The 20,626-nt window shown below is 41.7% G+C and overlaps 1 protein-coding gene across 2 annotated transcripts in view; it reads right to left on the minus strand.

Annotated features, from left to right (window-relative positions):
- The window catches only part of ZDHHC1 (zDHHC palmitoyltransferase 1), a 32,177-nt gene extending 12,748 nt beyond the window's left edge, over positions 1-19,429 (minus strand). The window contains exons 1-8 of one of the 2 annotated variants that reach the window (XM_075837539.1): positions 19,241-19,429; positions 13,445-13,847; positions 10,804-11,022; positions 9,306-9,481; positions 7,879-7,980; positions 4,824-4,948; positions 3,092-3,247; positions 1,397-1,512 (exon numbers count right to left, since the gene is read on the minus strand). In XM_075837539.1, the coding sequence (XP_075693654.1) occupies positions 1,397-1,512; positions 3,092-3,247; positions 4,824-4,948; positions 7,879-7,980; positions 9,306-9,481; positions 10,804-11,022 (894 nt within the window). In that variant the 5' untranslated portion in view covers positions 13,445-13,847; positions 19,241-19,429. The remainder of the gene's footprint in view (positions 1-1,396; positions 1,513-3,091; positions 3,248-4,823; positions 4,949-7,878; positions 7,981-9,305; positions 9,482-10,803; positions 11,023-13,444; positions 13,848-19,240) is intronic. The other variant, XM_075837540.1, reaches the window with a different exon arrangement.
- Positions 19,430-20,626: the final 1,197 nt, after the last annotated feature.

Here is a 20,626-nt window from a genome sequence, read left to right on the forward strand (position 1 = left end):
TAACTATTCATTACCCCTGCAGCGCCGCCACAGGGGAAATGAAGCAATACACAGGGACTATCACATTAATAGATTGTCTGTGTAATGCCAGACAGGACAGGTCCGCCAGCTTGAGAGATGCTCTTAGTGACCACTCTCCACTCTGACCAGGAGATGAGAATCTTGAATAGAGACCACCCCCTCTATTAACGCAAAATTCCCTAATTGGATATATGGAAAATGGGTTATCTAATCTTTACAACCCCTTTAACTTTAAAGAGGATCGGTCTTGTCCCCGTCCCCCCCCGTTCTTTTAAATCACACACCTCCTCTTGGTGTCCTCTGGATTCCAGTGTTGTAATTTTTTAATTTATTCTTTGTCCCTCCCGTTGTCCTGCTCCGATTGACACCTAATGTGCTTATTTTGAGTAAAGGTACAGAGAGGAGGAGACCTCATCTCTCCTCAGTAGGCGTGGCCTCCGTTATCTCTGTGACGCAGTCCAATCAGAGCGGACAGCGTCACAGTGATGCAGGAGGCAACGCCTACTCAGGAGAGATGAGGTCTCCTCCTCTCTGTACCTTTACTCAAAGTTAGCGTACAGTATGAGGCGCCAAGCGGAGCAGCTGCCGTAGTGGGACAACAGGGGGGCCAAAAAAAACAAACAAAAAAATGACAGTGCTGGAATCGAGAGGACACGAGGAATAAGAGGAGGCATGTGGTTTAAAAAAAAAAACAACACACAACATGACAGGTCCTCTTTAATGGTTTCATTAAAAAAAACAAAAAAAACAAAAACATGACAGGTCCTCTTTAATGGTTTCATTAAAAAAAACAAAAAAAACAAAACATGACAGGTCCTCTTTAAGTGAAGCTCCACGTTTGGAACAACTTTAATACATGAAGGATAATGAATAATTATCTAACATACTTCTATTACTGCAGTTGGTTAATTTACATAATAGAGGAAAGCTGCTGTAGGGAATTTAAACTCACTGCGGCTGTCTCCCGGTGCAGAATATTGTTATCATTTACAGCGTCTGTATTCTGTGAACGTACAGAGCAGAGAGGCTGTCATATCGTTGTAACAGCAGATCTGTATCTTGCTGACCGCACCAGGAAAGATGAATTTGTTCGTGATTAACCGATTGACATAAGTGAAGTAAATATGAAAGAATACTTTATATTGTAACTCCCCAGTACACAATTACAGGTTCAATAAAGGTCATCTAACTGTACTAGCAGAATTAGCAAATTCCTGAAATAGTCATATTATAATAGAAATGAATCCTTTTATAAAAAAAAAATTATATTTATAAAAGATACAAGGCTACCATTATTGTATGGGAATTAATAGGGTTTATATTTTCTTTAAACTTATAATACAACGAATTATAGATTTTAGAAGCAATTCTTTACCTGAGCCCGTCCTGTGGGAGGCGTTCCTCCAGCCTCTGGGTCCCTGCTGTTCGTCTTCATTTCCTGCTTCTGCCGTTGATGCATTATATATTCATAAGTGCTAAGTTTAGTCCACACTGGGATAGATGGACAAGTTACAATCATATCCTTATTCTCCAATTAAAAAACGTCTTCCCGTCATCTTTATAGTCATCAATAATATGAATAAAAACCATTATACACACATACACATATATATATATATATACATATACACACACACACACACACACACACACATACATACACACACTATATACATTTTGTAACAATACTTAATGTAATTTTTCCAATTAAAGTTGCGCAATAGGGATACAGTTTTAAAGGACATTCACACAGTCAGGATTGCCACAACGGTATGTGGTATGAGGAGAGAAAAAAAAAAACGGGGGAGTCTCTGGAACCCGAACAACTCCTAGGGAATTATGACAACATCCCAGCAAGTGTCTGAGAATAATTATGCACAATATAAAAATATGCCTAACCTACTTTTGTAAAAGTGAAAATAATGGTGTGCAATAGATTACCCCTTAAAGGAGGTGTACCAGAATCCACAATTCTCACTATCCATTGTCTGATCGCTGGGAAGCCCCACAGCTGGGACCCCCACCGATTGTGAGAACAGGGTCCAGAACACCCCCGTTCCTTCTCACTGCATTTTCCGCAGTGACGAGGTGCTTGAAAGGAGTGGCTGTCGAGCATGCGCCCGCTGCTCCATATATCAATGTCTATAGGTCTGACAGAAATAGACAAGCGCTGTACTCGGCATGTACTGACTGTTTCCGTCATTACAATAGACTTTAAATGGAGTGGCAGTGCACATGCTCAACCTATCCTGTGGATAGGTGAGGATTGTCGATTCTGTGAATACTCATAGGCTCTGTAAACACTTCATTTGAGCCAGTCCGGCACATACGGTCAGGACGTATATGCCTGTTGGAGGGTTGTGATGGATGCTATACAAGGACACCCATCATCCATAGAGTGCCATTGTAAAAAAAAATTAGATTATAAAACTGTATGCTAATGCATACCCGACAGACATTGGGCAAAAAAAACCACTCTTTGGGCCTCTGGTGAATGGGGGACTATGGAAAGGTTAATGTATATGCCGGGATCTTTGGCCACCAATAATTTTGATTGCCTGGTGTCTGTGTGAAGAGCTTCACCAAACATAAAAGAAAAGAACTTCATTTTGTACTCTTTAGTTCATTTGACAAATCCACCCATTTTCTATCCTGACATTTGCAACATCTTAAAGAGCAACAGTCATCAAAATGCATCTTTTTTATGCCCGCATAATGACAAAGAGACACTAAAAAATATATAATTTAACAGAACGTGCACAAGGGAAATTAGCAATTAATGCACTTTAAGGCCTCATGCACACTTCAGTTACTTTCTTCACGGTGCTGTTTTTTTTAACTGCACACTTTGTTGTTTTAACAGAACAGTGTGGCCATTCCACCAAAAATAGGACAGATCCTACTCCTATCCGTTTTTGACGGAACAGTCTCAGCCTTTTCATTCATTTGGTCCGTGAAACGGATTGCACACGGAAGCCATCCGTATGTGGTCCGTGCTTCGCGGATCCATCATTAGGGGCCGACGATGGGCAACGGAAGTGTGCATGAGGCCTGAGTGAACAATACTTACAGAGGTAGATGTGAAAGCAGAGCAATTGTCCTATCAGTAGTATAGTAACGAGTCCCAGCACTGATACAAGAGCTGCTAGGCCTAAAATGACAGATGCTTGAGTCTCCACTGGGGCTGCAGGGAGGAACACATACCACACATCCGAACGGTTCTTGGCTAGAAAACATGAATGACAGAGGTTACCATAAGACACTACAACTTGGTGTAATATAGAACATAAGCAACAACCACAAGCAAAACCCACGCACGTATCTTAAGTGACACAGACCTGGGTCTACCTGTTGGCCTCCCCCTGCCATCCTGCCCCAAAAGAAAGAGGAAGTAGAAACCGGAATAACTCTTTAATTTCCCATAATTCATTTTTCTGAGACATAGATTGGCATATTCAGTGATATTATAAATCAACAGAATAATGGGTGTATCCACCCAAAAAAGAAAATGTATTTAGGGTAAAAGAAGGAGTTAAGGTGTTGAGGAGGTGGAATGAATGCCGTTCCTGAAACTTTAGAGTACGGAGCTGCCTATGTTTTTATGTGAGCAGCTGTGGCGGCAGGGCTGCCAGCAACAATATGGTTAGGAGCAGAATCTTTGTTACCTCCCTAACCGGATCTCTCAGAGCTGCACTTAGATATTAAGACACATTACAAAGGGTGAACATTGTTTAAAGTAACTGTTCACTAAGAATGTCCCTTTATAGCTATACAGCCCTGACATCCCAGTAGGATTGCAGTACTGGCTTTTAGCGACTACCATAATCCCAGTAGTGGTTATGACGGCCAATGTCGCAGCGACTTCAGATAACCGCTTCTCCCAGTTGACAATATGTGGGTATCGGTAATCTGAGACGCTTCCTGTGCAGATGCCTATAATCAGACGTCAAAAAAGCGTACATAGTTATTCCGATTATGAAAAACATATGTTCACCAAGATCGGCCAGGGGAAGGGAAAGGATGTGAATGAAAGGAAAGGGGAGGAATAAATCTAGAACTTTGTTTACTCCTTTTGGAGCTAGAGAAAAGCAACACCCCCCATAAGACATGAGCTAATCTGCCCTAAAAGGGAAAAAATTTCCTCCTGATCAGACTAGATCAACATTCAGATAAGAATTTGTGCTCCCCTAACATTACTTTTAGTCTGCTGTATTCTTTATTAGACTTTAATAGCACAATTTTTTTTGCTGTGCCGTTTTAACTATTAGTAGATCGGACCTGTGCGGACCATTTAAACATAGCAGTATAGTATGACTGATGCGCTTTAAGGCCCGATTCACACGAGCGTATTTTATGTCCGTGTTACGGATGTTAAAACAATGGCCGTCACACAGACCTATGTAATTCAATGAGGCTATTCAGATATGCGTTTTTCATGGGTGCGTGAAAACAACGGACAGCACACAAACTTCATCCATTTGCTGTCCATGATTCACGCACCTGTTGCTAAAGAAATGATAAGGAAAAATAATAAAACAAACACCTCCTTCATGTTTTTTTTTCAGATGTAAGACATACACGCGTAAAATATGCAGACGCGCACCGTACACAGATGCCACACGGAACTGCAATGCAGCAAAAAACACTGAGTTTTTTGCGGATGCAAAACGGAAATGCTCGGGTGAATCTAGCCTAACAGATATGTAAAAAAAAAAAAAAAATGCTTTTCTACCGTATTTAATTCACACTTCTATCATTGTTATAATGAAAGCAAAAAAAAATAAAAAATGTGGAAAGATCACCTTGGAATTGCTGGTCGCTCCTTAATGCGACTGGGTCAACGAAATATGCAACAAATATATATGATGAAATTGAGCTCAGCAATACAGTGCCCAGGAATGCAGATATAAGACTGCTGAAAAACAGCCTAAAGAGTGGAAAAACAGGAGCAGATTTAAAATTCCAAACTTTGTAATTTTTCTTTTTTTTTTTGTAACACTCAGAAAAATCGTTATAAGTGCACAGAAAAATAAAGAAGAAAATATATAATATGAGAAGAAAGGCTATAAGGTGGACACACAGGTTTCCAATGTTGTGTGGAAAATGAGGAGACCAAGAGTTTGGAGAAGCGGACAATAGGAAGAACAATTAAAAGTGAACTAGAACAGTAGAGAGGACAATGCTGCTGGTTAGGACGGGTCTGTAGAGAATCATGTATAACAGAATTATGTTCACTAAAGGCACAAATTAGGCCTTATGCACACAATCGTTGCTACTTGCCCGGCCGTAATTCACACATCCGTGAAACACGGACCGCACACGTTTTGGCTTCCATGTGCGGTCCGTTGTTTTAATCAACCAAATTAATAGAAAGGCCAAGATTGATCCGCGAAAAATGGACAGGAGTGGGACCTGTTCTATTTTTCGCAGAAAAGACGCACGGAACCGTTAAAATAACGGAAGTGTGCATGGCCCCATAGAAATGAATGGGTCGGTGTGCTATCCATTCAAAAAACGGTTAGCACGCTGAAGCATTTCACTGAAGTGTGCCTACCAATATGACAGCCTTTACTGTAAGAGGGCTATTTGTTCCATGTTGCTAGAAATGTAGGTCTAGAATTATTTTCCCAAACCAACCATTCTTCAAATCTATAAATGTACTCTGCCTTTGTATGCTATTGGTGAATTGTAGGAGTTTCTTGGAACACCAGAGTAGTGGGATTAAAAGTTTAGTCGCTGAGATGAGCCATGTAGGGCGGTCTTGTTTATCAGGTCTGAAGTGCGGTGTAGGAGCCCAAAGTATAATTTCTAATAATTATCACATATTTAATCTAAATCCCTACATTAGCCACGTGATAACATAACTGCAGTGGGCTGTAACACGACCACAATAAAGAAATCCCACATATTATATACTGTTTACCTGCGATCATTTTTATTTGTAAAAGTAGTAAATCATACAAAAACACAATACATATAAAATTTGATATTTCTGTAATCGTATTGTCCAGCAGAATGAACATTTCGTTTTTACCGTATGGTGAACGTCGTAAAAACGAAACCCAAAAAATTATGAAGGAATCACTATTTTATTTTCTATTCCAAGCCACAAAAATTATTATTTTATTTTTTTCAGTACATTATACAGTATAATAAATGGTGCCATTAAAAACGACTACTCGTCCCGCATATAACAAGCTCTCACACAGCTATGTTGATGGGGGGAAAAAAGAAAAAAAAATTGACTTTTGGAAGGTGGGGAAGGGAAAAACTAAAATGAAAAAAAGAAAAATGGCTGAGGCGGCAAGGGGTTAAACTAGACCACTGCATGTGTGTGTAAACATTGCTTCCTATACTGTACAAAAATCAGTGTGATAATGTAATTGGCAATGTCTTTGATAGAAGTGTAATAAAGCAAGGATTACTGCCATTCTTTTATATAGAAACAGTATATCCCTTAGGCCAGGATCACACACGCAGTTTAGGTGCAGTTTTTGGATCAGTTTTCTGAGCCAAAGCCAAAAGTGGATCCAAAATGAAGGAAAGATACATCTCCTTTCTTTTGTGTCCACTCGTGTTTGGCTCAAGAAACTGAGCCAATAACTGCAACAAAAACAAGTGTGTATGATCATGGCCTAAAAGAATAAAAATAAAAAAATTATCTACTGCATTTATGGTAAAAAGAAGGAAGGGATAGATGGAAACAAACCCTGTGTATTTGTATTTACACTCTCTGACCGCAGGATCAGACTACAAGAATTTGATTTTAGTTTTTAACCATGAAGATACATTTTTCTGCACATGAGCTGTAGACACAGAACAGTAGGATATTTTTAATCAAGCCTACCTGCAAACTTGTTTTAGAAAGTAACTTTAAGGCCCTATTCACACAGAGTTTTTTTACCCGTTTTTGATGCGGAAACCACGTTGAAAAATGCGCCAAAAAACGTCCAAAAACACTTCCCATTGATTTCAATGGAAGGCGGTTTTTCCCAGCGAGCGGCACAACCGGCTCGCAGGAAAAAGCGACATGCCCTATCTTCGGCCGTTTACGTCTCTGACCTCCCATTGACATCAATGGGAGGTAGAGAAAGCGTTTTCCGCTGCGTTTTTGCCAGCGGCGCCAAATGGCCACGGGCGAAAAACGCAGCGAAAGATACGGCAAACGGCGTGCAGGCAGATCAAAATCTGCCTCAAAATTCCAGAAAGAATTTTGAGGCTGAATTTTCAGCCTGCAAAAAACTCAGAGCGAACATATCCTAAAGGTGCACATACCCCTTACCTCATTACAGATTACTTGCTGCTCATTCACACTAAGGCTGGGTTCACACAACCTATTTTCAGGCGTAAACGAGGCGTATTATGCCTCATTTTACGCCTGAAAATACGGCTCCAATACGTCGGCAAACATCTGCCCATTCATTTGAATGGGTTTGCCGATGTACTGTGCCGACGACCTGTAATTTACGCGTCGTCGTTTGACAGCTGTCAAACGACCACGCGTAAAAATACAGCCTCGTCAAAAGAAGTGCAGGACACTTTTTTGGAGCCGTTTTCTCATAGACTCCAATGAAAACAGCTCCAAAAACGGACGTGAAAAACGCGAGTTGCTCAAAAACGTCTGAAAATCAGGGGCTGTTTTCCCTTGAAAACAGCGTCGTATTTTCAGACATTTTTGGTCACTACGTGTGCACATACCCTTACACTTCACAGTTTATTTTCCATCTACTCTCCAGCGCTGAAGATCCAGCCCTGCTTTATCCAACAAGGATTACACAACGCCATGGTATGCTGAAGTGTTTTTCCTGGTACGGATGCGAGTGTCTCTAAGCTCCATTAAATGTATGTTCCTCTTACCAGTAGTTTTTTCCTCCCACACAGTTATTGAGCCATTTGCAGTGGTGATCAAAACGACTGACGCACTTATTGCATAAACTGCAGTGCTTAGATTTGGCGCCCCTATGAAGACAGAACAGTAAAATATTTATAACCTCAAAATATGAATAGAATATTGATACATACAATTCATGCACATGAACTAACACAAAAAAAAAAAAAAAGAGAACACAAATGAGTCCAATGTAGACAGACATAATATATTTCTGAGTCCAAAAATCCAATACAATTACGGTAATATTCTCCGGCCTGTGACGTAAGCTCTCGCCATTTCTCTTGAAGTAAGAGATATTTTGGACAAAAAATTTGTAGCAAACTCATGCGTTTTCTGTATTTCAGCGTGTTTTACAACAGGCAGGACAAAAAAACATTACATTAATGACCGCCGCAAAAGCACAAATGGGCGGTAATTAAATGATAGGTGATAAATGTTAGATTGGTGGGTGGGGGTTCAACCACATGGAACCCCACCAATCACTAGAAAGGAAGACCTTTCGCTCTCCTCAGCAGGGTGGCCGCGGTTAATACGTGCTACATGGAGCGGTGGCTGTCCTTGCGCACTGGCGCTCCATACAACTCTATGAGAAAACGAAAACAGTCGAGTACACTCACTCGGTTAGGAGGTTTTAGACTTACATGGAAAAAAAATAAAAAATTTCAAAAAAAAAGTAAAAAAGGGGCAAACTATGGCAACATGAATTTTGTCCGCTCTAAATCAGCACCCCAATGTTGACCTTGTTCACTACTATACGGTGAGAGGGAAGGTAACAGTTCTGTTTTTTCATCTGTGTATGTAAATCGACTTTGGATTTTGAATCTCCTTGGGTCGGGTGACATCACTGGTTTGAGCGCTCAGTGCAAAAATTGCCCACCAAGGGCCAGACCATTGAGAATATTGCCAACGATAATTTGGAGAATAGTGAAAAGATCACTGCGCAGCCATGTCTTAGGCACGGATGTATCACCGGCACCAATTTTGCCACTGAACCGCCATGGCTTAGACATTATTTCCTCAGATTAAAAGGAAACTGGGAAAAATGCTCTCCAAGAATTCCTACTATGCCTACTGATGACTGATGTGGTAAAATGGCTTTTCAGGTGCTTATATTGTAAGGTAAATGCTCCTAGAAAAAGGCACAGAGCTCACCTAAGGAGGATCTAATGCCTTGTTCACACAGTGCAGATTTGCTGCAGATTTTTCATGTATTTTTTAAGCCAAAACCAGGAACGGAACCTAAAGAGAAGAAATATATAGGAAAAAAGGCCTTGTAGGCGTGTTCTCCTGGATCCAAATCTGGTTTTGGCTTAAAAATGCATGCAAAATCTGCAGCAAATCTGCTAGTGTAAACAAAGCCTTACACACACAGGACACAAGAACTTTTACTTACACATCCACCTCACAGATGTAACAATGCAGGTTTTCAATGACATGAGCATGCTTGGTCCTATCGAACACAGGAAGTGGACCAGGGGAGTTCTTGGCACGTACATGCTCATCTGCTGGATCAATGGTTACAGCCAGAAAATGGACAACCCAATGTAAAGTGAACAGAACTCCCATACACTGTGTAAAGGAGACTAAGGAAGAATAATGTAAGCTCTGTATCTGCAGGTGCACATGGTAGGTCAATGCGAACATCTTTGTTATGCTGGGCTGACACTTTACACATCCCATTTTTTGCCAACGTTTAACATATACGTAACTCCCAGTGTATACGTTACACGTAGGCTGTGATGGATTTTTATCACCCATAAACTACTAAGACAGCCATTTAACATACATGTCATGGACTCTCATGACGTATATGTTAAACAGATGCCGTAATAGCCTATGGTTAACGTATGCCATTTAAAAAAAAACAAAAAAAAAAAAACTACTACATTCAAGAATGTAAAACTCATCCAGCACTTTTAGCACCCTTAGGCGTTATTGAGACGACCGCATTTTAGCATCCATATTATGTCTACAAGTTCAGTCCTGACTGCGGGTCTAATGACTCATACTAGCTTTATTGGGACCTACATAAAATGAGGCCATATATCATCTCTGAATGAGGCCTTACGTTGCACTTTTGTAATAATGTTATGCATACAATTCTATTTAAAACTTTTACGTTTCTATAAACTGCATTGTCTACGCTCTTGCTATCTTAGTAATTCCAAAATATAAAGTCATTTGCAAGGACGCTCCCTTCAGCCTTCTGATAATAATAGGGAAAGCTGAGAATTCCATGTAACTGTGCTTATCCTACTGATCTGTCAGCAGGCTATAAACTGCTATTTACAGCAACCTATAATCCGTCAACCTGAATTGCAAAACACGGAATGTCACAAAATAGCCTCTCTCTGCCACCATTATATTGGGGAACTCATAATTAAGGGGTAGTCTGAAGAACCTCTTCTCTAAATGAGAACCGGGTGATCAGTTGATTGTCACGGGTCAAGCAGCTGAAATCCCCAGCGTTCAGCTAAAACTATAGGCGACTGCACATTTCTCCTGTAGCAGCCCATAAAGAAGAAATGTTGTATTGCAGGGGGTAGCAACCTTTGGCACTGCAGCTGTTGTGAAACCACTATTCCTAGCGTGCACGGACAGTCTCTGGCTAGAATAATAAAGTCTTTGGCTTTTAGGGCATGCTGGGAGTTGTAGATTCACAAAAGCTGAAGTGCCGAAGGTTGCTGCCCCCTGCTGTATTACATGCTACCAATTCAAATGCTCAGGGCTCCCCTTTATTAGCCAGAGCAAGGGACCCATCAGTCTATGAAGTCCATATGCACTAATAGGGCATATGAACAAGGGTTAAGCCTTTCTCTACCATATTCAACTTTTTTATATCTCATAACCCTTTTTTTCTAAAATAAAAAACACCTGTATTAAAAGGATACAACATAACCGGCAGCTACCCAGCACCGAGGCAGGAGTGGGACGAGAATGCCAATTCCTATGATGGTAAACAGAAGATAAGTGGACCAGGCCACAAATTGCAGCGGGTGTGGAGGCCAACTCCAGCCATTTTTCCGTGAATGTTGAATGGGCTCTGTTACAGCGTCCTCCCCCTCCTTGTCAGGCACGGTCTTACCAGACGGCTTCCTGCAGATGGTCATCTAGGCAAAGGGAAGGTGCTGTTACTTTTCATATTTTTACTTACTGAGATAACAGAAGATATTTCTTGATCGGCCTAAATACTTGTAAAGTTGGAGTAAGCCTTTATTCTGTGAGAAGACACATATAACAAATAATGATTCTTTTCATATGTTCTACTTAGGCACAAGTTGCTAATAAATCAACACCCATGGAAATCAAAGGACATAATGGACACCCATCAATCTCCTACTTTATTTTCCCTCCAGCATAACCAAGTATAGGGCAAAGAATTAGGCTGTGTTCACACGACCACATTAACGTCCGTAATGGACGGACGTATTTCGGCCGGAAGTCCCGGACCGAACTCAGTGCAGGGAGCCGGGCTCCTAGCATCATAGTTATGTACGACGCTAGGAGTCCCTGCCTCTCTGCAGGACAACTGTCCCGTACTGTAATCATGTTTTCAGTACGGGACAGTAGTTCCACGGAGAGACAGGGACTCCTAGAATCATACATAACTATGATGCTAGGAGCCCGGCTCCCTGCACGGAGTTCGGTCCGGGACTTCCGCACTAAATACGTCCGTCCATTACGGACGTTAATGTGGTCGTGTGAACCCGGCCTTATTGCGCGACGATTTCCGATTTACTCTTGCTGCCTGAAGTTGCAGAACAGCTGACAGAGGCTGCGTACGAAACATAGCACAAAACAGACAATGCAATATCTTCAATTTTATATTCCACCTCATACGGGACGGATTACAGCCTGCTGCAAAACTTCAAGGGAAGCCACTCATGCTTCAAAGTTTAACCCCTTAGTGACCACAAATACGCCTTTTTACGTGATTCACTAATGGGCTTTAGGCTAGGCTGACGCCTTTTCACGTCAGCCTAGTCTAAGTCCTGCACGGGTCTCCCGTGCAGGCAGGAGCCGGGGCTCTGCTGTCTGATGACAGCTGAGCTCCTGCTCCAACGCCCGCGATCGAAGTTTACTTCGATCGCGGCCGTTTAACCCGTTAAATGCCGCCGTCAATAGCGACCGCGGCATTTAACTTTGTTTACAGAGGGAGTGAGCTCCCTCTGTCACCCATCGGCGGCCCGCGAATGCAATCGCGGGTCTCCGATGGGGTGTCATGGCAGCCGGGGGCTTGATAAAAGCCCCCAGGTCTGCCCTGGACATATGCCTGTTAGGACGCGCCGGAGGCACGTCCTAACAGATTGCCTGTCAGATTTACACTGACAGGCAATAATGCTCTGGTATACGAAGTATACCAGAGCATTATAGCAGCGATCGGAACATCGCACAGTAAAGTCCCCTAGTGGGACTAATAAAATCAGTCATCAAAGTGAAATAAATATTAATAATAAAAAGTACAGTAAAAAAATAAATAAAACCATTTTTTTCCATAAAAAGTGGTTTTATTTAGTAAAAGTGTAAAAAAAAAAAAAAGTACACATATGTGGTATTGCCGCGACCGTAATGACTCCATTAATAAAGTTAATATGTAATTTAAACCGCAAAGTGAACACCATAAAAAAAAACGCAAAAAAACATGGCGAATTGCAATTTTTTTCCATTGCCCCCCAAAAAAGTCATAATAAAAATGAATCAATAAGTCCCACGCACCCAAAACAGTACCATTCAAAACTACGTCTCGTCCCGCAGAAAACAAGCCCAAAAAATCACTACATTGATGGAAAAATAAAAAAATTACGGCTCTTGGAAAGCGACGATGCAAAAACAAATAATTTTAGTTCAAAAGTGTTTTTATTGTGCAAAAGTCGTAAAACATAAAAAAACCTCTACATATGTGGTATCGCCGTAATCGTACCGACCCATAGAATAAAGGTCACATGTTATTTATGTCGCACAGTGAACGGCGTCAATTTAAAAACGCATAGAACAATGGCGGAATTTCAGGTTTTTTTTATAATCCCCCCCAAAAAGGTTAATAAAAGTTAATCTAAAAATTATATGTACCCAAAAATGGTGCCATTAAAAAGCACAACTAATCCCGCAAAAAACAAGTCCTCATACAGCTATGTAGACGAAAAAATAAGAACGTTATAGCTCTTTGAATGCGACTATAGAAAAACGAATAAAATAGCTTGGTCATTAGGGCCTAAAATGGGCTGGTCACTAAGGGGTTAAAGGGATATCCCATACATAAACATTTTTCACATATCCAGAGGTTGGGTCTGACTGCTGGGACCCCAACAATTGCTAGAACAGGAGAGCCTTTAAATAGAAGGCTGCTTTGGTCTATTTTTTGATAACCAGCTACTGACAAAAGCAATTCCATACCAATATATTAGGAAATTGCTGTTTATGCAATCCCCTAATATTTTACATGGAGTACCTATAAACCAGACCTAAATCTAAAACCCCCTATTGAATTTGCATTGTAACAAGTGCACAGAAAGTTAGCTAAAAAGGACTTACCGGAATGTATTTGGTTGGGGACCTGATGAAGGCTTTTGACCTGAAGATGAGCTACTGATATTTCTTCCAGAACGGAATGTTCTGGTTTACAAGCATCGGGACCTTTCTGGATATAATGATACATGAATATCAGAAGCAAGTGCAGGTTATAGTATACGGAATTTATAAAATTGTCTCCTGGTGTAAGAGTTAATAATCCATCCGATCAAAACTGGTTGGTGCCGTAAAGTGGTATAAGAAAAGTCCGCTCTGTAGAGATATCCATCATCCTCAACACAGGGTTAATCCTCCACAGTTCGCGGTGCTTGTTCTGGCCCAGACCGCACACAGTAAGGCGTTTCCACCGAGGCTTATGTTGGAAAAATGAATTTTTATTTGCAATTCCGAGTAAATGTCTGAATATCTACAGATAAAAAAAAAAGGAATAGAAATCATCGGAAGGGAATAATTACCAACTGAATAGCACTAAACAAATTCCTGGATTGAAATGTCAGGGCAAAGCTCCAAATAGCAGGGCTGAATTTGTCATGTAACTGTTCCTTTAAGGCACCATAAAAGCTTACGAAGCGAATAGGAGTCTTCACCTTCTATAGGAGTTCTGGAAATAGCTGAGCACTCACGGCTTGCGTAATTCTGATCGCGTGTGCATGCAAATGCAAGTAGACATATAAAGCACCTAGAGCCATTGCGTAATGCGGTCATGTGAGATCACAATGAAAGTTGCACGCGTAAACGCTGGACACATGTAACATTTTTAATATTACGTGGAAAAATCTGACGTGGAATCAGAACCGCTCAGCCTTGGATTTCTGCCGTGGTTTTGCACACAGATTAGCCCCATTCAACGGGGATAATCTGCTTGTGGTAACCCGATGCAGTTTTCGTGGCGAAAACTGCGTCAAGAAGTCCTTATTTATTTTTCAGCGGGGCAATTTACAATTCTGCCCAATAAAAATTCTGCCCCATATAAACAGGGCAGCTTCCCATTGAAGACGATGTGAGGTTGCTTACGCTGTTTTCCACGCCGATTTCTATGCTAAAAAAAGTTGTAATCATCCTGAAGCTTTCGCCGTGTGAACAGGGCCTTAATTAAGCTCTATAAATGAACATAAAATGGTTTTCCATAGTGCAATATTCAGTATGTGGGTACAATCATGGGTCACCTATACAGTAACAAAATAAAGAAGTTCTACTTAAAAAATAATAATTATGTATTCCAAAAACAGCGCCAATCTATCCACGGGTTGTGTCTGGTATTGAAGCTCAACCCGATTGAATTGAATGGTGCTGGGCTGCAATACTGCACACAACCTGTAGACAGGCGCGGTTTTTTTCTAAACTTTGATGATTCCTTTAAATATTCTATAATTCTAAAAACTTATGTGCTCCTGGGCATCGCACCACCACCATTTCAGTGGTGTGCAAAGATGCCAGTCTTCAGCAAATACAAGTATTACATACCCACATACCAAAGCCAGAACATATATACATACACATGAGGTGGAGTTGCTCTGTTTTTTCACCTCTACTCCATACTCACAGATTTGCATTAAAACTAAAGTCTTCGCTTAGGTTGTACATGTGTGTGTGTGTACAGTCTCTTAGTGACCTGAAGGGAACCACCCAATTCTGTTTACAGTTGTTGTCCCTGGAGACCTCTCAGTATATTTTATAGTCAACCTACCTGTCATACCTGCAGGAAATAGTACCGGTAATATGAAAACAAAATCGGTAAATATATATTTCTACACACGACTGTTTACGTTTTGCCAACGGCAAAACATGGATTCTATGGACTTCCATTTGCTGTCCGGTTTTTTTGCGAACCCATACTCTAGAATGGGTGAGACGGACATCAAATACTGACAAGAATAGGACCTGTTCTATAACTTGCAGAACGGACACACTGACCCGCATAAAAAACCATATGTAAAAGCCCCATGGAAAAAAACCCAAACAGACAGACAGGACACTGAAGAAAAGAACGGTCGTGTGCATGAGCCCTAACATACGTAGCAAAGAGCACACACACAATATATATATTATTCCCTGATCTCAGTGAATGTCGACAACCAATATGGGCACCACTAAAACTTCCACAAAAGTTGTCAACCAATCCTGGGTGGCGGTTTAGTTATGCTACAATGTTTGGGCATGGGATGGATGACTGGTAACTAGGTAGCTTTGCCAATCAGGAGTTTTTAAATAGACAGCTAAATGGACGCTCCGGCAAGATGATCACTTAGCCCAAAACGATCCCCATTCACCTCCATAAGGCTTCCTTTACACACTTATTTTTTGTGGCCATCTTTTTTAGCTTGTAACGAAGTATCATAAATTTTAGGGGGGATTCACACGAGCGTGTATTCGGTCCGTGCGGGCCGCGTGGTTTTCACGCGGCACGCATGAACCAATACAAGTCTATGGGGCAGTACAGACAGTCCGTGCTTTTTGCACAGCGTTTGTCTGCTGCGCAAAAAGCGCGACAGGTTCAATAACTCTGCGTATTTCGCGCATCACGCACCCATTGAAGTCAATGGGTGCGTGAAAATCACGCGCACCACACGGAAGCACTTCCGTGGGACGAGCGTGATTCGCGCAACAGCAGTGAAAAGGATGAATGAAAACAGAAAAGCACCACGTGCTTTTCTGTTTCCGAACATCCAAACGGAGTGTCTTTGCGATGAGCGAAGCCGGACAAGCGAACCGAACTTCACCGGGTTCGGCCAAAAACGCAACGTTCGTGTGAATCTGCCCTTATGTGTTTTTTTTCCTAAGCTATTTTTGGGTTGCGTTTTTTGTAGTCACACATTTCTTACACACTTTTTTCAGCCCTTTTATCTTTTTCTATAAGGAAGCCTATGAGAAACTAAAACGCCACTGACCCAGAAAAAAACAAAAACATGACAAAAGGAAAACAACGCCACAAAAAACACACGTAGTGCGTTTCATCATTTCCTATAGACTTCCAGCTGACATCTGGCCACAGTGGTTTTTGCCCCAAAAAAGCAGAAAAACTGCCACATAAAACGCTGCACTTTTCCCTAAAAATGTTGTGTGAAGGCACCCTAACTAAGCAGGCTTTCTATTGAGGAGTTGGAGGCTCTATTTAGAGCTTTTGTGGTAAAATCCATCAACTTTAACGGGAAGAATAGTGCCGCATGCATTATGCACCGTCAGAATGAAGCAAACTACAATGGTACCCCGACAGACCCCACAGTAAGTCAATGGGTCCGTCCAGTGCCATGATTCAGGTGTGAACAGAGCCTAAGGGTATGTGCGCATGGCGTTTTTGCAAAGCAGAAGAAAAAAAACTAAAAATCTGCCTCAAAATTCCTTTCCTTTTACACTGCTTTTTTTTTTTTTTTTTTAATTAGGCAAATGCAAAAAATGCTCCATACTGCTGTATATCGTCACTGTTCCACATGCGGTCCTCTTGGTACCTAGTGCAGTCTAGCACGGTCAGTCCGGCTCCTTTTTTACGTGGATCTGCTTAACCATATAACGTTTGACACAGAGTGAAGATCGTACTTTGCGTCAGCTGCAAGACAATCACTTGAACTTGGTCTAAGCCCCCTACTAGTGGGGCGAAATTGATGCTTTGGACACTTGAAGTTGTACAGATCTGCTATTGATCTAATCCAACCAATTGGACTTGCTTCGGCCATTGGCGAAATATATGGTGCATAGCAAATCTGAACTTACACTAACCGGTTTGGCTATCGCAACGGACTCCATCCGATCGGGCCTCGGTGTTAAAATATTGGACAAACTACTACTCACCTGTTGGACCAATATCTTTGCATTCATTATTGGCTGTGTTTAATATTTTCATGACACTGTTCAATTGTAACGGTGACCCGGGCCGCGTGTGCGCCCTTTATTCCCGCTATATAGGATTACCTTCACGGCAGATGTTTTGATACTGACATTTTAATATAATTCTATTTTTGTATTAATAAACACTTGTTATTTTTTATATACTCGATGAGTCGAGTGCCCTTCTATACCAAGTTTTTCTTCCCTTTATTCTCTACATAGTAGATCTCTACTTGAAAAAATAGAAAATCACTGTAATGCTTCCTTAAACGGGTTGTCGAGTCCCAAAAAATTAATGGCCTATCCTAGCTGACTGGTCGGCGTCCGACTCCCGGTATCCCCAACGATCAGTGAAGTGAATAGGAGAAGGCTGCAATACTGCAAACCGTGGCTATAAGGGTACGTGCACACGACAACGCCAAATACGTCTGAAATTACGGAGTTGTTTTCAGGAGAAAACAGCTCCTGAATTTCAGACGTTTTTGCAAGTACTCGCGTTTTTCGCGGCGTATTTTACGGATGTAATTGGAGCTGGTTTTCATTGGAGTCAATGAAAAACGGCTCCAATTACATCCCAAGAAGTGTCCTTCACTTCTTTGCCGCGGGCGTAATTTTACGCGCTGTCTTCTGACAGCGACGCATAAAATGACAGCTCGTCTGCACAGAACATCGTAAGACCCATTGCAAGCAATGGGCAGATGTTTGCCGACGTATTGGAGCCGTCTTTTCAGGCGTAATTCGAGGCGTAAAACGCCTCCATTACGTCTGAAAAGAGGTCGTGTGCACATATCCTGAGGGTGTCGGCGGTTTACAGTACAAGCAGATAAGGAATGAAGGGAAGCAGCGCTCGTAACCTTCAAAACAGCTGATCGGTGGGGGTGCCAGGAGTCGGCCCCCAACCGATAGGCCATCAATTTTTTGGGACTGGACAACCCTTTTAAGTTCCCTCACCATGGATTGAAGAGTCCCATTCAGATGTATAGAAAGGATTTTTCAGTCATAAAAAGATTTGCAATGAATCTGCGGCGTGTGAACATACACTGAAGCTGTGTTGACATCATAATTTGTTGAAAATTTTGATGCCGATTTTTAAGCCAACGCCAGAATTAGATCCAGGAGGAAGGAGAAGTAGAAGTTCTTCCTGTATAATTCCCACTCCTTTTGAAACCACTTCTGGCTTTGGCTAAAACATCTGTATCAAAAACTGCACCAAATCGCGATGTGTGAACGTACTCTAATGCTTTGCAATAAGTTGCAGCTTACAACTTTTGGTGACTCGTTTCCAATTTGATCATCGACATCAGCGATTATGTATTAAAAACGAGGTGTGTATAAAACCTCTCATTTAACATTGATTCCCCTGAAGCGTATTTGCGGACGCGGTGGACTTTGCCCCTTTACCTTGAATGTACTGTCATTTATTTAGGATTTTTAATGTTCTGCAGACAACACGAGGCATTGGTAAACATACAGCATTCATTTTTGGGGGTAAAACCTGCTGTTCATACATATGTCAGCTTATAATGAATGCTTAGCCATGACACCTGTAAAGTCAGTCAGTATCTGAGGTAAAATCTAACAATCTGCCCATCATGGTTTCTCTGCTCCATTTTTATATCCCACAACATTTGATACATGGCCCCGATTATGTGATTCAGTTTAACCCAAAGCCCCACAGCAGCCTCTTCCTCCAGCACACAGACATGAGCGTCCCCTACATTACTTATTACTGAGCCGACACACTGACATATTACCACTAGTGCAAAGGATACCTGGAGCAGTTACCCGTAGCAACCAATCAGATTGCAGCTTTCTGTTATCTAAGGCACTTTTGTAAAATGAAAGCATTGATGTGATTGGTTGCTATGGGAATCTAGGTTACCTTTACACTGGTTGTTTTATATATAACATCTTCCCCAGCGTATATACAATACAATGAATACAAATCATAATAATTGCTGCATGGACGTTACTCACCCAGTACCGTGTGTCCCAGCACCGGAGGTCGCCGTTTTTCGTATTCGGCTACAAAGCTCGCGTCATTGATACATACTGGTTACCTGAGCTGTTGTGTACACAATGAGGTCATTATAGCTGCGCTTATCCACTGTGTACAGCAAGACTGGAGGATACGCTACTACTGTACGGCGCCTGAGGAGGACCAAACAAGCGCAGGCGCGAAGCGCTCAGCTGACGAGATGCTGGTCTGTGCCCAGAACACGGACACACGGTACTGAGTGTTTATTTCTATTACGTAGTTGTAATAAAATGTGCAGTCAGGGTGTATCCAGCATTCTGATGATTCCCTCTCCATTTATACAATATAGACAGAGAATAAAGATAATATTTAACGCTGAGTCATTGTATCAGGCGTTTGTATTTATTATTCAATGCCATAAATGTAGCTGACAATTATTATTCTAGTAACCTATCATTATACTATACTGGTGACTTGAGCTCAGTCACTACAGACGATTACTTTTATGCTTTTCTGACCAAGTTTAAAAAAAATAAATGAAAAAAGATCCGTCAATGCATCCCATTCACTTCTACAGCATGCAAATTACATTTTTTTTTTCAGACACCCAGCGTCAAACTAGGGTTCCTTGGGCGATTCTGAGGTCGCAACCCCATCTATATAAAAAAAACAATTTATAAAAAAAAAACAAGTGCACCCCCATCTATACAGACCATGTGCGCCGCCCATCTCTACAGACCATGTGCCCACCATCTATACAGATCATGTGCACACCACATCTATACAGACCATGTGCACCCCCATCTATACAGACCATGTGCACCCCCATCTATACAGACCATGTGCCCCCCATCTATAGAGACCATGTGCCCCCCATCTATACAGACCATGTGCACCCCATCTATACAGACCATGTGCACCCCATCTATACAGACCATGTGCACCCCCATCTATACAGACCATGTGCACCCCATCTATACAGACCATGTGCACCCACATCTATACAGACCATGTGCACCCCATCTATACAGACCATGTGCACCCACATCTATACAGACCATGTGCACCCCATCTATACAGACCATGTGCACCCCCATCTATACAGACCATGTGCACCCCCATCTATACAGACCATGTGCACCCACATCTATACAGACCATGTGCACCCACATCTATACAGACCATGTGCACCCCATCTATACAGACCATGTGCCCCCCATCTATACAGACCATGTGCACCCCATCTATACAGACCATGTGCACCCCATCTATACAGACCATGTGCACCCCCATCTATACAGACCATGTGCCCCCCATCTATACAGACCATGTGCCCCCCATCTATACAGACCATGTGCACCCCATCTATACAGACCATGTGCACC

Source organism: Rhinoderma darwinii, chromosome 9 (assembly GCF_050947455.1).
Source record: "Rhinoderma darwinii isolate aRhiDar2 chromosome 9, aRhiDar2.hap1, whole genome shotgun sequence".
Taxonomy (NCBI): Eukaryota; Metazoa; Chordata; class Amphibia; order Anura; family Rhinodermatidae; genus Rhinoderma; species Rhinoderma darwinii.